Source organism: Rana temporaria, chromosome 1 (genome assembly GCF_905171775.1).
Source record: "Rana temporaria chromosome 1, aRanTem1.1, whole genome shotgun sequence".
NCBI lineage: Eukaryota > Metazoa > Chordata > Amphibia > Anura > Ranidae > Rana > Rana temporaria.
In genome coordinates, this window is record NC_053489.1 from 589,719,472 (window position 1) to 589,738,884 (window position 19,413).

At 42.6% G+C, this 19,413-nt stretch overlaps 1 protein-coding gene across 1 annotated transcript in view; it reads left to right on the top strand.

The window, feature by feature from the left end:
* The first annotated feature begins 18,806 nt into the window (after positions 1 to 18,806).
* Positions 18,807 to 19,413, top strand: part of LOC120924273 — a 38,620-nt gene continuing 38,013 nt past the window's right edge. Inside the window, exon 1 of the mRNA XM_040335129.1 lies at positions 18,807 to 18,991. Coding sequence (XP_040191063.1) covers positions 18,898 to 18,991 — 94 coding nt within the window. The 5' untranslated portion in view covers positions 18,807 to 18,897. The remainder of the gene's footprint in view (positions 18,992 to 19,413) is intronic.

Here is a 19,413-nt window from a genome sequence, read left to right on the forward strand (position 1 = left end):
CAAATTCATCCCAAAGGTGTTCTATCAGGTTGAGGTAGTACTCTGTGTAGGCCAGTCAAGTTCCTCTATCACAAACCTTGCTTATCCATGTCTTTATGGACCTTGCTTTGTGCACTGACCCAAATTATTTGGTGGAGGGGGGATTATGGTTTGGGGTTGTTTTTCAGACGTTGTGCTTGGCCCCATAGTTCTAGTCAAGGAAACTCTTAAGGCGTCAGCCATTTTGGACAATTTCATGCTCCCAACTTTGTGGGAACAGTTTGGGGATGGTTATTTCCTGTTCCAACATGACTGCGCATCCCCATGACTAAGCTCCATAAAGACATGGATGAGCATGTTTGGAGTGGAGGAACTTGACTAGTCTGACCTCAACCCGATAGAACACCTTTGGGATGAATTAGAGCAGAGACTGCGAGCCAGGCCTTCTTGTCTACATCAGTCATGACCTAACAAATGTGCTTCTGGAATAGTAGTCAAACATTCCCATAGACACCCTCCTTAACCTTGTGGACAGCCTTCCCAGAAGAGTTTAAGCTGTTGTAGCTGCAAAGGATGGGCCAACTCAATATTGAACCCTACGGATAAGACTGGGATGCCATTAAAGTTCATGTGCGTGTAAAGGCAGACGTTCCAATACTTTAGACAATATACTGTATGTAAGCTAGTTCATGTTTCTATCCATAGAGTTTGTCTTTGAAATTATGGAACATATCTGAGATGTTGCATTAATTTCAAGAGACAAGGTCCTCTTTTAAACATGTCTTTCCTTTGGAGCCCAAGAATACTTTTTTGGTCAGTATTATAAGGAATGAAATGCAATATAAAATTGCAGGAAGATTTATAACAATAAAGATAACAGAAATTAATAGCTGAACATACATGACTAATGAAATAAGCAGAAAATATATAAACAGACTCACACAGAGTCTGATCACAGTCCTGCAGCAGCGCTGCAAACTATACGTTTGTTGTAATCACAGTTAGTGTTAAATGACCAGATAAGGTGTACTTCTAATATGGCCCCATACACACGGGAGGATTTATCCGCGGATACGGTCCAGCGGACCGTTTCCGCGGATAAATCCTCTCGAGGATTTCAGCAGATTTTAATGCGATGGAGTGTACTCACCATCGCATTGAAATCCGCGCCGAAATCCTCTGGCGATGACGTGTCGCGCTGTCGCCGCGATTATAAGGAATTCCACGCATGCGTTGAATCATTGCGACGCATGCGGGGGATCCCTTCGGACGGATGGATTCGGTGAGTCTGTACAGACCAGCGGATCCATCCGTTGGGATGGACTCCAGCAGATGGATATGTTGTGCATGTCAGCAAATATTCGATCTGCTGGAATCCATCCCAGGGGAGATATATCCGCAGAAAAAGATCCGCTGGCGTGTACACACCATAGGATCTATCCGCTGAAACCCATTTGCTGGGATTTATCTGCGGATGGATTCTATGGTGTGTATGGGGCCTAAGAGTGCTCCATTCACCAAAGATGTTCACCACGTGGGGGGATATGGGGTCCCCTTCGGGGGGTACACTCACCAGATGGTAGAATAAAATCAGCATTCAATACACATCCTTAATCTCCGTCTGTAGTTTACCACTTTTACAGTATTTAGAATCCGCAAGCATATAGGAAAGGAAAATCCATATAGAGCAGTATCGTTTTGATGAATTTAATGAACCCCCAAACAAATACCCCCTTATACATAAATGTGTACCATAATGATAAAATACCAGGCATTAATGTGTGCATAAATTCCTCACTGGTTCTGGACCCTGAGGACCGCCTCGGATCACTTCCTCTGGCGATTTCCTGGTTCGTTCCCCGTGGAGCGTACACGTCACTTCTGGTTTGGATGCTGGAGAGTCATGCCCTGATGCGTTTCGTCACTTCCGGACTTCGTCTGAGGGCGTGACTCTCAAATGCACCAACCGGATTTATATGCTGCATCGCCCGCCTCCAATTGACGACAGACGTGCATTTGGTTTTTCTCTTGAGTGTTTAACTTCTGCTTGCTGTGAGGATATGGTGATGGCCCCAAATACACAAGAGATACTGCTCCATCCCTTCAATCCTCCTCATATATTGAGCGTTGGCCATTCGAGTACATCTCATTTAGGATCCGTACTTGGACATATTTCCTGCTCTAAAACCGGCAGGCTGGGTTAATGGGAGTATGTTAGGCTGGCTTGTATGTATATACAAAACTTCATGAAATAACTTTATGAAAAAAATCAATATTCACATCAGACCGGAGGTTAAATCCCAGTCCAATGAACTCAGGTCAAATAAAGAACTAAGGTCAAATAAAGAAAATCACAGGTGATATGACTAAGAATGTGGCGAAAACACACCCGGTAGGGAATGTGTTTAGGGTCTTGTATGATATTCTGCCGTCTTTGGGGTATTGACTTGACCGTTATATGTCACTAATAAAACAATGTCCAGTTCCACATTCAAACCTTTAAGCATTAATACATCTGTGAAGTATATCCATTTGGTTTTGCGTTTCGATAGTTCGCAAACTCTGTGTGAGCCCCTCCAATGTGGGTCTAAATGTTCGATCCCCCAAAATTCTAGACCCGACGGGTCTTGATTATGCTTCAATTTAAAGTGAAGAGACACGTTGTGGTCTTTGAATCCGATTTTTATGTTCTTTATGTGTTCCGCAATTCTTATTCTTAACAGTCTTTTGGTTCGCCCAATGTATAGAAGACCACACGGACATCTGAGAGCGTAGACAACAAAATTACTGTTGCAAGTAATGAACTGCTTGATCTCAAATTCAAGATTATTGGAAGGTGAAGTAAAGTGGTCCAGCCCCCTTTGTAGTTGCTTCACTTCTCTACATGGTTTGCACTTCCTGCATGAAAAGAAACCGTTTCTGTCCCAAAATGTTTGGGGTTTGGCTGGTAAATCCAAGATCTTCTTCACTACTAGATCCCCATGGTTGGGGGCTTTCCTATAAATAAACTGAGGTTTTTGAGGTATTAGAGGGCCAAGTTTTTTGTCTAATAATAAAATATGCCAGTGCTGATTAAAAATGGCCTCCACTTCTTTGTATTGGCTATGGAACTGAGAGATGAAACCCTATTCCTTTGAATTATTTTCTGGGGATTTCCTTTCTGTTTTATCTTCTTTCTCTTTCAGACATATGTCTCTGGAGACCGTTCCTACTTCTTCTACAATTTTATTGAGAAATTGTGGATTATATCCTTTCGCTTCAAAACTCGCTGTTAGAACATGGGATTGGGTGAGGAAATTGCTGGTTTCAGAGCAATTGCGTTTTACCCTCATGATCTGACCTTTCGGGATATTCCTGAGCCATTGTGGATGATGTCCACTAGTGATCGGTAAATAGCTGTTCCTATCTGTGGGTTTAAAAAACACTTTGGTTTCTAGTTTATTATTCTGTCGGTAAACCGTCACATCTAAAACATTTATCGTCTCGCTGTGCCACTCCAATGTCAATCTGATGTTGTTACTTTTTATATTTAAAACGTTTAAAAAAATCTTGCAATGACTCTTCTGGGCCCGCCCAGATAAAAAAATAGATCATCGATAAAACGTTTGTAAAAAATAAGCTCAGATTTCCTTTCATTAAAAATTGATTTGTCCTCCCACTCGGCCATGAATAAGTTAGCAATGCTTGGAGCGAACTTCGTTCCCATTGCTAAGCCCCTCTTTTGTATATAAAACTCATTTCCGTACCAGAAGTAGTTGTGTGAGAGACAAAAGTTGAGGGCATGGCCGATAAAAACTTTCTGGTTGTGGGGTAAATCTTCCCTTTGGCTCAGGGCCCAATTTAGGGCCAGCGTGGCATCATCGTGTTGTATAATGGAGTACAACAAAGCCACGTCCGCTGTAACCAATAGTGCCTGTTGGCCTTCTTCCAAAGTGACATTGTGCAAACAATTAAAAAAATCTTTAGTGTCCTTCAAATATGACCTAGTCATTCTTACACTTTTCTGTAGGAAATTGTCTAAATATTGTCCCATTCTTGCAGCGATCAAATCTATGCTGTTGACAATTGGTCTGGCTGGTGGATTGGTAAGGTATAGATGGTGGGAATTTTAATACTAGCCGGTACCAAAAAATTCATCTCTTTTTTAGAGAGTACTCCCAAAGAAGATCCTATTCCTACTAACACTTCCAGTTGATCTCTGAATGCTTGTGTGGGATCATGGTCCAATAGCTCATAGGTGGCTTTGTCAGATAACATATCTATAATCTGTCCATGGTAAAAAGTCTTTGGAGAGTATCACTACTCCACCCCCTTTATCCGCTGGTCTACTGATTATGTCTTTGCGTTTTTCCATTAGTTCTATACCGTCCTGGATATGTTTCAAGCTGACATTTCTTTTGGGTCTTAAGTGATTTAAATCTCGCAAAACCAGTCCCTTAAAAACTTCAACTTGATGGTTGGGATTGTTGAGTGGATTACATAGGGACTTGTTCTTTAATCCACTATTAACCACCCCTTGATGATTGTTAATTGTCACTGTTTGTGTATTTAAACCCACAAAGTATTTTTTAATGTTTAATTTCCTAATGTACTTGTGTACGTCTATGTACACATCAAACTTGTTTACCGGTTTTTTTATTCCACATTTCAGGCCCATATTTAAAATGTTCCATTCCTTGTGCGTTAGCTCAACTGGACTTAAATTGAAGATGCCATTAGTTATTGGTGCCGACTTCTTTTTCTGGATCCTCCTTCCTGCCCTGCATGCTCTGGTACCATATTTCTTTGTTGTGGGTACTGTGTTTGATCCCTGGTCCATTGGTTGTGTGGCTGGTGGTCTCTCCAGTCTTGGTCCCTGTAATATTGAGGGGGGTATTGTTGCGGTCTCCCCCTGGTGGGGGGGTGACCCCTCCCCCTTCTCTGCCCCCCCTCCTCTCCCTAAAAAAGAATGCGGTGGTGGGGCATTGTTATAAGTATTTTTCTGTGTAGCCAATGGTTGGTAGTGATTATATGTGGGGGTGGGGTAGGATGTGGGTTGTTGATTTGGATTCGTCCCTCTACCCCTTCCTCCCCTGAGTTTTCCTTTTCCTCTTCTTATTGGAGTGGAAAATTGTGCAGGAGAATCAATATCAACTTCATCATCACTCATATTTTCCAATCTTCTCCCTGGATGAGGTGTATCGGCTACATTGGTCAAAGGTTCCTCAGATGGTGGCTTCACCACCAAATTTAAATTGTCAGGCAATAGTGATTGCCATGCATAAATATTGTTAGTGTTGTAATCGCCCATATCCCTGTGATATTTATTTATTTTCTTTTTCTGTGTGTCCTTATCAACTTTCTCCAACCTTTTGTTGGTCCTAGTGTTAAAATCAATAATAGGTTGTGTATCTTTTATGGGATCTAATTATTGTTGTAACTCATTTATTTTGCTTTCTAGAATGGTCATTTTGCGGTTTATCCTCTGGAGCACCAATAACTAATGGTATCTTCAATTTAAGTCCAGTTGAGCTAACGCACAAGGAATTGAACATTTTAAATATGGGCCTCAAATGTGGAGTAAAAAAAACGGTAAACAAGTTTGATGTGTACATAGACGTACACAAGTACATTAGGAAATTAAACATTAAAAAATACTTTGTGGGTTTAAATACACAAACAGTGACAATTAACAATCATCAAGGGGTGGTTAATAGTGGATTAAAGAACACGTCCCTATTTAATCCACTCAACAATCCCAACCATCAAGTTGAAGTTTTTAAGGGACTGGTTTTGCGAGATTTAAATCACTTAAGACCCAAAAGAAATGTCAGCTTAAAACATATCCAGGATGGTATAGAACTACTGGAAAAACGCAAAGACATAATCAGTAGACCAGCGGATAAAGGGGGTGGAGTAGTGATACTCTCTTTTTTAATTCTTTATTTTATATCTATTTTCTACATACAAGTCAGACTAGGTACAGCTTCATCTTTACAACATACATTGCACTCCTTATCTTAACATTTCTTATGCTTTATATTGCGACCTCCTGTACCCCTTCTGGTCCCCCTTCTACAGCCCCGGTCTCCTCTCTTGTATATAACCACGGTCTTCTTATACCATCCTCAGAGAGGGGTCCTGTGCCTCCGCGATTATTAATCACCCTCCCTAACCTCCCCCCCCCCCCCCCCTTCCCACAACAAAAAAAAAAAAAAAAAAAAAAAAAGTCGGCCGTAGTCTCTCCCCTCTTCCCCCCCTACCTGCTCCGCTCCCTGTATTCCCTATATGGAGTCCATACCCTCCAGTAGGTCTCCTCTCGTTCCTGTATTCCCATTGTGAGGTTCTCCATCATCTGTATCTCGTTTATTCTACTTAGCCATTGCGATTTGGTTGGGGACGAGGTGTTCTTCCATAAGATTGGTATACACGCCTTCGCAGCTGTTATCAGATGACGTATTAGGGATTGTTTATATTTTTCCATTGATATGGGAATGTCGAGTAACAAGAACGCCGCGGGTCTGTGTCCCAGGTCAATCCCGGTGATTTCCAGGACCGTCTCCGAGACCATCTCCCAGAATTCTCTTATCACCCGACAGTCCCAGAATATATGCACCATAGTGCCCTCTTCCTTCTGACATCTCCAGCAGACTTTGGACGTATTAGGGAAGAGCCGGTTTAGTATTGATGGTGTCCTATACCACCTTGTCAGGACTTTGTATCCCCCCTCCTGGTACCTAGATGCAATTGAGGCCTTATGTGTGAATGCAAAAATCTTGTTTTTCTGTGTCTCAGTGAACTTGATGCCCAGATCCTTTTCCCATGCCTGCATAAAGACAAGCTCTTGTGGGGCGTTAACTTCAGTCAATATATTATACATATAGGACAACATATGTCTCATTGGTTCTTTTTTTAAACAGATTTCCTCAAATTTGGAGAGGCTTCCTATTTCTGCCTCATGGATCTTCAGAGAGCCTAGAAACGTTCTTAGTTGATTTCGTCTCCAACTGTCTATATCTTCTCCATATGCCATCTCTAAGTCTTCACTCTGCATTACATGGTTTTCTCTCGTGAAGTGTATCAACCTACTGGCTCCCTTCCGTCTTATGTTTTTGAACTGTCGGTCTCTTATACCTGGCTCAAAGCTCGGGTTTCCCAGAATAGGTGTCATAGGGCCAATACACTTCACCAGATTCGATTTCATACCTATCCTTCTGATAACTCTAAGTGTGGCCTTTATCATGGGATGTTTCTTTGCAGACTGGGATATCTTATTCATATCCAGCCACGCCATTCCTTCTATGGGGATATTGCTTACTTCTTGTTCCAGGTTCACCCAGGGTTTGTTTGCCTGATGTGAACACCAGTCCACAACTCGTGCAAGATGAGAAGCCTCGTAATACCCCATAGGGTCTGGTAGGCCCACTCCTCCTTTTTCTTTGGGTAAGATCAATATGTTCCTCCGGACTCTGGCCGGTTTTCCTGCCCATATAAACTTCGTAAATTTAGAGCTTAAGTCTTTCAAAAATCCCCTCGGGAGTGTTATGGGAAGAGTCTGAAATAAATAGAGTAGTCTAGGCATAGTATTCATTTTAACTATGTTTATTCGGCCAAACCATGAAAAGATTTCTTTGTCCCACCTTAGTAGATCTAGTTTTATTTGTTTTAATAAGGGTAGAAAATTGAGTTCATAAAGCCTACCCAAGTTTCTTGGTATTTTTGTCCCTAAATATTCTACATGGGATTCCGTCCATCTAAAAGGGAAATTACTGGCTAGTTGTTGCCGCAATCTACTGTCCACCTCAACTCCCATTGCTTCTGATTTGTTATAATTTACTTTGAAATTGGAAATTTTTCCGTATCTTTTTATTTCTGCTAATAAGCATGGAAGCGATGTTATCGGGGATGTTAATGTGAACAGTAGATCATCGGCATATGCTGCCACCTTATAATCCACCTCCCCTACCCGGATACCCCGTATATCATTATTTGCTCTTATAATTCTTAAGAAAGGCTCCAGCGAGAGAACAAATATAATTGGGGATAGCGGGCATCCCTGCCGGGTACCATTATGAATAGGGAAGGGGTCTGATTTTTTCCCATTTACTCTAACTCTTGCCGATGGGCAGGAGTATAAGCTTGTGACCCAGTTCTGTACACCCTTCCCCAAACCAATATGTGATAACATCGCTTTTAAATACCCCCATTCCACCCTATCGAACGCTTTTTCTGCATCCGCGGATATCAGAACTGCAGGCTTATGGCGTTGTTGGGCAAGGTATATTGTACTTATTACCCTTTGAGTGTTCTCTCTACCCTCTCTGCCCGGGGTAAACCCCACTTGGTCAGGATGTATCAATAACGGGATATATGTTAGTATTCTATCGGCCAAAATCTTCGCTAGAATCTTTAAATCAACATCCAGCAAAGATATTGGCCGATAGCTGGAGCACTGGGCAGGGTCTTTCCCTTCCTTGGGGATCACTACAATCTCAGCCAGCAAGGTTTCCGCCGGCATCCTCTGTCCATCGCGGATCGAGTTAAATGCCGCTACGTACCTAGGCGCCAGTTTTTCCGCGAAGATTTTATAGTATCGCAGTGTATATCCGTCGGGACCTGGCGCCTTTCCCGCTTTTAAGGCGCCCAGTGCTCCCACAAATTCTTCTACAGTAATCGGGCCGTCTATCTTCTCTGCGCTTTCTTTGGGTATCCTTGGCATTTCTGAGGACACTAAGTAATCCTTGATAATTTCTTCTCTTTCCACAAGGTTTGGTCTTAAACACTGCTTTTCTAGATTATATAGGTTTGAGTAATAATCTCTAAATGCTTCCGCTATTTGTTGTGTAGAGCTCACCATCCCGTTCCCCTGTGTTTTAATTTTCTCGATCTGGTTACGGGCTCTCGTGTCTCTGAGTGCATTTGCCAATAGTCTGCTGGGTTTATTCCCATATTCATAATAAGTTCTTTTACACCTATTCAGTGTAGCTTTTGCTTTATCCGTTAACATAAGATTGAATTTTTCCCGCAATCCCGCCAATTTCTCTCCTATCTGGTGCGACTGTAGTTTCTTATGTGCCGTTTCCAGCGATTGGATTTCCCCCAGCAGACTATCGAGTTTAGCACTCTGAGTACGTTTTCTGTGTGCCCCCAATGATATAAGCACTCCTCTCAGATAGCATTTATGTGTTTCCCATATACTCATAGGCAGCGTTTCATCCAGATCGTTAGTAGAGAAGAAATTATCCAGTTCCTGGGCTATCTGTTTCTCATATTCCGGATCTTTTAGGAGTGTCTCATTAACTCTCCAGTTCCATTCTCGTGGGCCTCTCTCACCCCATTCTATGCTGCAATTGGTTGGCGCTTGATCAGATATTGTGAAAGATCCTATTTTTGCATCTCGTAACCTAGAGAGAATGTTCTGGTCTAAAAAAATATAGTCTAACCTTGTGTATGTCTTATGCTTTGCGGAAAAAAAACTATAATCCTTGTCGTACGCATGCATTATCCTCCAGCTATCTATTAACTGTGTATCTTTCAGTAGACGCCTTGCTTTACGTAATTTTGTATTAGATATATGAGATACTCCCCTTGACACGTCTATTGCTGGGTCCAGAGCTATATTTAAATCGCCCCCCAAAATTAGAAACCCTTCCTTGTTTTGTTGTACCACTTCCAAGTATTTTTCCAGTGTAGATATAGGATCCTCATTGGGTAAATACAGATTCGCCAGAGTAACTTTTTGATTCCCTAATTCTCCTTTCACTATTAACATCCTTCCTACGTCGTCCGTAATTACATTTGATTCTTTCCAAATAATTTGTTTTGAGAGCATAATTGCCACCCCGTTCGCTTTGGATGTTTGGGAGGCGCCATGGTACACTGTCGGATATCTTTGATTGCCCAGTCTTGGAATTTTATCTCTTCTGAAATGTGTCTCTTGTAAAAAGATTACTTGAGCTTTGATTCTACTGAGTTCTGCCATTAATTTAGTACGTTTTTCTGGGCTGTTCAGGCCCTTGACGTTGTACGATGTAAAATTTATTATGTCCATTTTATCGCCTTTCTAATCTGGTATACCTCACAAAGGGAGCCAGTAGTACAAAATAGAAACTACGGTGCGAGGGGGAGAAAAAGGGGAGAGAGACAGACAAAAAAAAAAAGAAAAAAAAAAAAAAAGAAACCCCCCTCCCTTTCCCCCGTACCTCGAGAACTAGTCACTCGTCCAAGTGCCCGAGTAATTACCCTTCCGCCCCCCTCTCGTGTCCCCCCTGATATTGGGGGCCAACCACCGCAGGCGCGGAAGGGACAAAAACAAAACCACGCAAAAAAAAAAAAAAAAAAGGGACCAGAGAAAAAGTCCCTATCCCTTTATTTAACGCTTCCGGTTTACCTCCAATTGGAGGAGAAGCGTTTTTAGTGGGGAGAATGTATGTGCAGAAGAGAGCGAGGGTAGCGGATCCAGATCTCCCCTGCGTTATCCCACATGCACCCCGTTAGTCGTTTCGCATTGCCCTAATGTTAACTTTATCCTATATACCTTCACCTCCGCTTCAGAATCACCCCCTTATTCCAAGCGTTCTCCCTTGGAGATAGCTCCACTGGGAGGTATCTCCCAGTCTTTTGGACAAAAAAAAGACAAAAAGAAGAAGAAAAGAAAAAAGAAAAGAGGATGAGAGAAGGGAGGGAAAGAAGGAGATCCCTGGAGAAAAAGAAAATACTATCTCTCCTCCCCTCCTCCCCTCCCCTCCCCTCATCCCCTCAAAATTTGTACCTCACCCCTCCCCACCGTAACCAGACCCCAATAGCAACCCGCTACACTTCTACATATCATTAAAGCAAAAAAACAAAAAACAAAAAAACAGCAAAAAAAAAAAAATCAGACTTCTTTCTTTAGCATATTTAGGGTAAGGGAAGACATTTAGCATATTTGCATCCTCCATCTTATGCATACAAACTTCTATACGCATCCCCTTAACATCTATATACAATATACAATTATTCAATAATCCATTCAATTATTCAATATACAAGCCCTATTTTCTTTCTTGAACCTCATAGACAGGTATCGGGGGTATGCTTGAAAAAGAAAAAAGACAGAAGGGGAGTCTTGTTTACCAGCACCTGATAGCTAATCTTTTAAATTTTTATTTCCATTTCCCACCCTACTCTTGCCCTCCTTGGCCCATTACCCTCCCCCCCTATTCCCCACCTAGTACTTCTATTTCCCCCGTGACCACTCTTCCATATTCGTGTATTCGTGTATATAGTGATAATATTCTCATGCCCCTTTGAACCAAAAAAAAAGAGGAAAAGGACACAGAGAAAAAAGAAAAAAAAACAAAAAACAAAAGGTGGGAGTACACCCCACTTATCATTGTGACCGCAATTGCAATCAGTTTTAATGTCTGTGATGACTTTACTATGTGTGCCCATTATTTGTGACCCCATCTTTACTATTTACCCCCCCCTCCTTAATGGCACTTATGCCCCCCCTTTTTAACCTCCCTAAAATATCAGGGATCCATCCCCCCTATAAAAAGATACTACACACATCCCCCCCAAAACACCCACCCCACTACAAAAAAGAGACACCTCGTGCCCCCCCCATTCCCCCTCCCTTCTATTGGGCCTCAGAGAGGGCGTTTTATTCTTCTGCCTATTCTCCCCGATGGGGAGATGTATCTGCAACTTTATTCTCCCTCTCCCTTTCCCTTCCTTTCTCCTTCCCTCTACCCCCTCCCTTCCCCTCTACTTAACTACTTAACTCCCCCATAAAAAAAAAAAAAAAAAAGGGGTGGGGGGGTGGAGCAGTCCTATCTCTCTCATGCAGGCATTTGATCCTTCACCTCTGTCACTCCTTTCTATATATGGTACATGATATGAATAGCCTCCTTATATCGGTGCATGATATATATAACCTCCATATATCAGATAGCTCATACCAAAAAAAAAAAAAAAAAATATGCACCATTCGTTGTGCCTACCTTTGTATAGCTTATATATACTCTTTACCTATACACTTCTAACACAGCCCCCTTATTTTATATATCATTCAGTGTATATTTAAATATTTAACCCACCACTCCACCCCTCCTCCAAAAAAGCAAAACAAGCGCAACAATAGAAAAAAAAAAAAAAGAAAAAAGGAAAAAAAAACACCGAGACAAGAGGAATTCAGGTCCGGGCCCTCTCCCCACAAACCTATACGAAAACCATATAGGGATGAGATATCAAAGATTTGTCAAAAAAATAAAAAAAAAACAAACTGTCCGTTTTCCTCTTCTTACTCTATGGGGGCTCTGCTCCTGTATTTCCTACATGACGATAGTCCCCTTTATCACTTTGGATTAATATCTGTCCATTATTATGGGTGAATCTAACCAGTTCGGCACTTCTATGCGCTCAGCCCCCAGAAACTGAAATAGTTCTATTAGTTGGGCAGGGGACCTTAAGTTAAAGTTCTGCCCTTCTTTTTTTATGATTACTGCCAGAGGATATCCCCATCGATACGTGGCTTCTTTAAGGCGAATATACTCCAAGAGAGGTTTTAACAAACGTCTTCTCCATTTTGTGAGCCTGCAAAGATCTGGATAGACCTGTATGTCCCCACCCTCCCATTTTATCACTCCCTCCTTCCAGGCTGCCCGCATAATGTCTTCCTTTACCCTAAAGAAGTGTACTCTACAGACCACATCTCTAGGGCCCCCTTGGGCAGGATGGCGAAAAGTAGGGACTTTATGGACCCGATCCAGTTCGATTGACGTATCAGCAGGTCTATTCAAAATTAAATTAAATATGGTTACGGCCGCCTCTCTCAGGGCGGGGCCTTCCAAATTTTCAGGGACCCCCTTAATGCGGATATTATTTCGTCTGCTTCTATCCTCAGCCTCCTCACTGTGTAGCTGTAACGCAGCCATCTGTTGGTGCTGTCTCATGAGCTCTCCTTCCATATTCAACAGTCTGTGCTCCAATTTGCTGTTTTGCACCTCTAAGTTTGTTATTTTATGTTCACCCCTTTCCACTCCAGCACGCACTTCTTCTATCTCCTCTCTTAGTGTATTCATAATAGTTTTAGTTAGAGTCTGTATGTCCTCCTTTGTGGGGAGCGCCTGAATAAGTGCTCTAAGCTGCTCCATATCTGATATAGTCTCTTGTCCCTTATTCTCCTGGGTCTGTGGGACCTTGTTACTATTCTCCAGACATGTCATTCCCTCCCCCCTCCTGTTTGCCACAACTTCAGTGGAGGGGTCTCCCCCCTTAGGCATACCTTTATTCAGCATAGATGTCACCGCTGGTGCTGCAGATATTACCTCTAGTAGAGAGTCCCGTCTACCCTTCACAGCATTTCCTGCAGCTGCCATCTCTGAGGGGTCTTTCGTGCTGCTGCTTCTCTCCCTGGTGTTCTCCAGCGACTGCAGCGTCGCGTCCGTCTGAGCCCTGAGATAGCGGGTAATGTAGGAGTGTGCTTGGGTGCTTGATACACGGGAACTCCTTCCGGGTCTTCTTCCACGGCGCGACATGTGCCAGTGCTGACCCGCTCTCTGGTGTGGAAGCTCCGCTCTTCAGCACCGGCCCCCCGTACACAGCTACAGGGCTCGCTCACCAGGGTAAGTACTGGAACAGGCACTCTGCAGTGAGCGCTCTGTTTTGCTCCGCTCCCTGCCACTCAACTCAGCTGGCTTGTATACTTCGTTCGTCGGCAGCCGCAGCGCGGCGAAACAGCATATATAGCCGCTCGTCACTGACACTGGGATAGGCGCTCTGAAGTGCACGCTCTGCTTGTTTCCAATGCTCAATGTCGATCCTCTGTCGGGTGCATGCGGTGATCCCGCTAGGAGCTCCTCACACGCTTCCTCACTCCTCCATGCTCAGGCCACTCCCCCCGGAAACGGAAACCCAACATCAACCAATCTCCGGAGTAGTGATACTCTCCAAAGACTTTTACCATGGACAGATTATAGATATGTTATCTGACAAAGCCACCTATGAGCTATTGGACCATGATCCCACACAAGCATTCAGAGATCAACGGGAAGTGTTAGTAGGAATAGGATCTTCTTCTGGAGTACTCTCTAAAAAATGAATTTTTTGGTACCGGCTAGTATTAAAATTCCCACCATCTATACCTTACCAAAAATTCATAAAAATCCTACAAATCCACCAGCCAGACCAATTGTCAACAGCATAGATTCGATCGCTGCAAGAATGGGACAATATTTAGACAATTTCCTACAGAAAAGTGTAAGGCCCCATACACACGATAGAATCCATCCGCTGAAAAATACCAGAGAATGGGTTTCAGCGGATAGATCCTATGGTGTGTACACTCCAGCGGATCTGTTTCCGCGAATATTTATCCCCTGGGATGGATTTCCAGCGGATAAATATTTGATGACATGCTATCAAATCTATCCGCTGGAATCCATCCCAACAGATGGATCGGCTGGTCTGTACAGACTCACCGGATCCATCCGTCCGAAGGGATCCCCCGCATGCGTCGTAATGATTTGACGCATGCGTGGAATTCCTTATATGACAGCGTCGCGCACGTCGCCGCGTCATAATCGCGGCGACGGCGCGACACGTCATCGCCAGAGGATTTCGGCGCGGATTTCGATTCGATGGTGAGTACACTCCATCGCATGGAAATCCGCGCAAATCCTCGAGAGGATTTATCCGCGGATACGGTCCGCTGGACCGTATCCGCGGATAAATCCTCTCGTGTGTATGGGGCCTAAGAATGACTAGGTCATATTTGAAGGACACTAAAGATTTTTTAAATTGTTTGCACAATGTCATTTCGGAAGAAGGCCAACAGGCACTATTGGTTACAGCGGATGTGGCTCTGTTGTACTCCATTATACAACACGATGATGTCACGCTGGCCCTAAATTGGGCCCTGAGCCAAAGGGAAGATTTACCCCACAACCAGAAAGTTTTTATCGGCCATGACCTCAACTTTTGTCTCTCACACAACTACTTCTGGTACGGAAATGAGTTTTATATACAAAAGAGGGGCGTAGCAATGGGAGCGAAGTTCGCTCCAAGCATTGCTAACTTATTCATGGCCGAGTGGGAGGACAAATCAATTTTTAAAGAAAGAAAATCTGAGCTTATTTTTTACAAACGTTTTATCGATGATCTATTTTTTATCTGGGCGGGCCCAGAAGAGTCATTGCAAGATTTTTTAAACAGTAACAACATCAGATTGACATCGGAGTGGCACAGCGAGATGATACATTTTTTAGATGTGACGGTTTACCGACAGAATAATAAACTAGAAACCAAAGTGTTTTTTAAACCCACAGATAGGAACAGCTATTTACCGATCACTAGTGGACATCATCCACAATGGCTCAGGAATATCCCGAAAGGTCAGATCATGAGGGTAAAATGCAATTGCTCTGAAACCAGCAATTTCCTCACCCAATACCGTGTTCTAACAGCGAGGTTTGAAGTGAAAGGATATAATCCACAATTTCTCAATAAAATTGTAGAAGAAGTAGGAACGGTCTCCAGAGACATATGTCTGAAAGAGAAAGAAGATAAAACAGAACGGAAATCCCCAGAAAATAATTCAAAGGAATGGGGTTTCATCTCTCAGTTCCACAGCCAATACAAAGAAGTGGAGGCCATTTTTAATCAGCACTGGCATATTTTATTATTAGACAAAAAACTTGGCCCTCTAATACCTCAAAAACCTCAGTTTATTTATAGGAAAGCCCCCAACCATGGGGATCTAGTAGTGAAGAAGATCTTGGATTTACCAGCCAAACCCCAAACATTTTGGGACAGAAACGGTTTCTTTTCATGCAGGAAGTGCAAACCATGTAGAGAAGTGAAGCAACTACAAAGGGGGCTGGACCACTTTACTTCACCTTCCAATAATCTTGAATTTGAGATCAAGCAGTTCATTACTTGCAACAGTAATTTTGTTGTCTACGCTCTCAGATTTCCGTGTGGTCTTCTATACATTGGGCGAACCAAAAGACTGTTAAGAATAAGAATTGCGGAACACATAAAGAACATAAAAATCGGATTCAAAGACCACAACGTGTCTCTTCACTTTAAATTGAAGCATAATCAAGACCCGTCGTGTCTAGAATTTTGGGGGATCGAACATTTAGACCCACATTGGAGGGGCTCACACAGAGTTCGCGAACTATCGAAACGCGAAACCAAATGGATATATTTGACAGATGTATTAATGCCTAAAGGTTTGAATGTGGAACTGGACATTAGGGGCTGGATTCACGTAGATCTGCGAATTTTTACGGCTGGGTAGCGTATCGTATTTACGCTACGCCATCTTAAGTCAGAGAGGCAAGTGCTGTATTCACAAAGCACTTGCCTCCTAACTTGCGGCGGCGTAGCGTAAATGGGGCCGCCGTAAGCGCGCCTAATCCAAATGAGGATGAGGGGGGCGTGTTTTATGTAAATGATTGGTGACCCGACGTGATTGACGTTTTTTACGAACGGCGCATGCGCCGTCCGTGTACATATCCCAGTGTGCATTGCTCCAAAGTACGCCGCAAGGACTTATTGGTTTCGACGTGAACGTAAATTACATCCAGCCCCATTCACGGACGACTTACGCAAACAACGTAAAATTTTCAAATTTCGACGCAGGCCGTCGTATCTTAGCTAGGTTTAAGTGTATCTCAGTTTGAGCATACACTTAAACTTACGACGGGCTTAGATTCCGAGTTACGTCGGTGTATCTACTGATGCGCCGGCGTAACTCTTTGTGAATCCAGCCCTAATTGTTTTATTAGTGACACATAACGGTCAAGTCAATACCCCAAAGACAGCAGAATATCATACAAGACCCTAAACACATTCCCAACCGGGTGTGTTTTCGCCACATTCTTAGTCAAATCACATGTGATTTTCTTTATTTGACCTTAGTTCTTTATTTGACCTGAGTTCATTGGACTGGGATTTAACCTCCGGTCTGATGTGAATATTGATTTTTTTCATAAAGTTATTTTTCATGAAGTTTTGTATATACATACTAGCCAGCCTAACATACTCCCATTAACCCAGCCTGCCGGTTTTAGAGCAGGAAGTACGGATCCTAAATGAGATGTACTCGAATGGCCAATGCTCAATATATGAGGAGAATTAAAGGGATGGAGCAGTATCTCTTGTGTACTTGGGGCCATCACCATATCCTCACAGCAAGCAGAAGTCAAACACTCAGGAGAAAAAATTAAGGCTTAGGCAGTGAACTCGTGTAGTATGTATATGACCCATAGAGGAAATGATCCTTTCTGGATCTTTTTACTCACTTTTTATTTACCTTCATTACCCTTTTATATTCAGATTTATATTTATTTTATATTATATTGATATATATATATATATCTTTATTGATTTAGTAATATGGATGGCACAATAATATTTGCACTATTCATTTGAATTTCAGAATATAATTACATATGGGTTCACATCTATCATGTACACATATATAGATATCTGTTTGTTTTTATATAACACATCACAGACGTTATTATGTCCAATTTTTATATATGTAAGCTTCAGGGTATATTGATCAATGAATCCAGCATGATGTTTTATAATGGACTTGATTTTATAATGGACTTGATTATTGATATTATGTTCATGTTTTTTAATACCAATGGAGAGGCACAGGGTATTTGTGCATATATATGTATATTTATATATTTATATTTGTATGCATTTTATGTAGGTTGTATCAATTAGAAATGTTTTATATGGTCTATGTCACTTCACAAGCCCAGCAAAGGGTGCTATCATGTCTGGACGTACGGCGCTGCTTCTGCTTCCTGCAATAGCAGTCTATGGTGGGAGCAGTGTATGGCATTAGTAGCGCAGTACAGCCACATAGAAGCACTTCCGCCCTCACTTGAGCAAGGCGAGCAATCGCGGCCGATTGTTAGTGGTGACGCGGATGACGCAAATGCGCGTCTGTCATCAATTGGAGGTGGGCGATGCAGCATATAAATCCGGTTAGTGCATTTGAGAGTCACGCCCTCAGACGAAGTCCGAAAGTGACGACACGCGTCAGGGCGTGACTCTCCAGCATCCAAACCGGAAGTGACGTGTGCGCTCCACGGGGAACGAACCAGAAAATCGCCAGAGGAAGTGATCCGATGCGGTCTTCAGGGTCTAGAACCAGTGAGGAATTTATGCACACATTAATGCCTGGTATTTTATCATTATGGTACGCATTTATGTATAAGGGGGTATTTGTTTGGGGGTTCATTAAATTCATCAAAACGATACTGCTCTATATGGATTTTTCTTTCCTAAATGCTTGCGGATTGAACATCTAAATACTGTGAAAGTGGTAAACTACAGACGGAGATTAAGGATGTGTATTGAATGCTGATTTTATTCTACCATCTGGTGAGTGTATCCCCCGAAGGGGACCCCATATCCCCCCACGTGGTGAACATCTTTGGTGAATGGAGCACTCATATTAGAAGCACACCTTATCTGGTCATTTAACACTAACTGCGATTACAACAAACGTATAGTTTGCAGCGCTGCTGCAGGACTGTGATCAGACTCTGTGCGAGTCTGTTTATATATTTTCTGCTTATTTCATTGGACTTTTTTCTTTAAGCAGCTGCTTGTATTTTTGGTATTTGATTATTTATTGAGTTTCTTAGATTTGGGTAAGATTATCTTAAGCGCTGAGTTGTACTCAATAGGTTGGGCCAGCTTTTAGTACTTTTGCGAAGATACATGACTGTTTCATGTGCTAACAACTTGTATCTGATCTTTACTTCCCCTTCAAAAACTCGTGGCTTTTTTCTGTTGCTAATTGTTATCAGAACACAAAACTACAGAGCTTGTTCTCAGTAAGGAAATGACTAGAGACTGCGCGTAAGTGGGGAACGAGAAGTTCAGAATGTTGTAAGAGAGGAGACCTCACAGTTACACGTGCATATGGTAATGGCAACATCTTCTCTGCTCAAAATCTTCTTAGGAATCATTTTACTTTGTATTGTCTGTATTCCTGAATGGTTCACAACTACTGAGGGTAAGTTATACATTTCTCTGTATTTGCTAAAAACAAAAACTGAATGTATACATTGTTATCTTATTAATTTGCATTATTCACTAATATGCTGCAGACATTTGGTCAGGCTACTCAAAAAGACCACCTTGCCCGGTCGTGCTATGTGGTACAGGCTATCTTGTCATGTTGTGGTATCTGCATACAGGGCCGGTGCTACCACTAGGCAAACTAAGCAGCCGCCTAGGGCGCCTTGCTGCTTAGGGGCGCACGGCCACTGGTTTTCTTACTCTCTTCTCTCTGCAGCAAGCAACTCAGTCTGAGCATCAGTTTGTATCCCGACTCCCGAATGAATGGAATCAAGCAAACATTCATTGATGGGACCTGGTTAGGCTGCATTTGATGGGCGCTGGAGAGGCTGCATTTGATAGGCGCTGGAGAGGCTG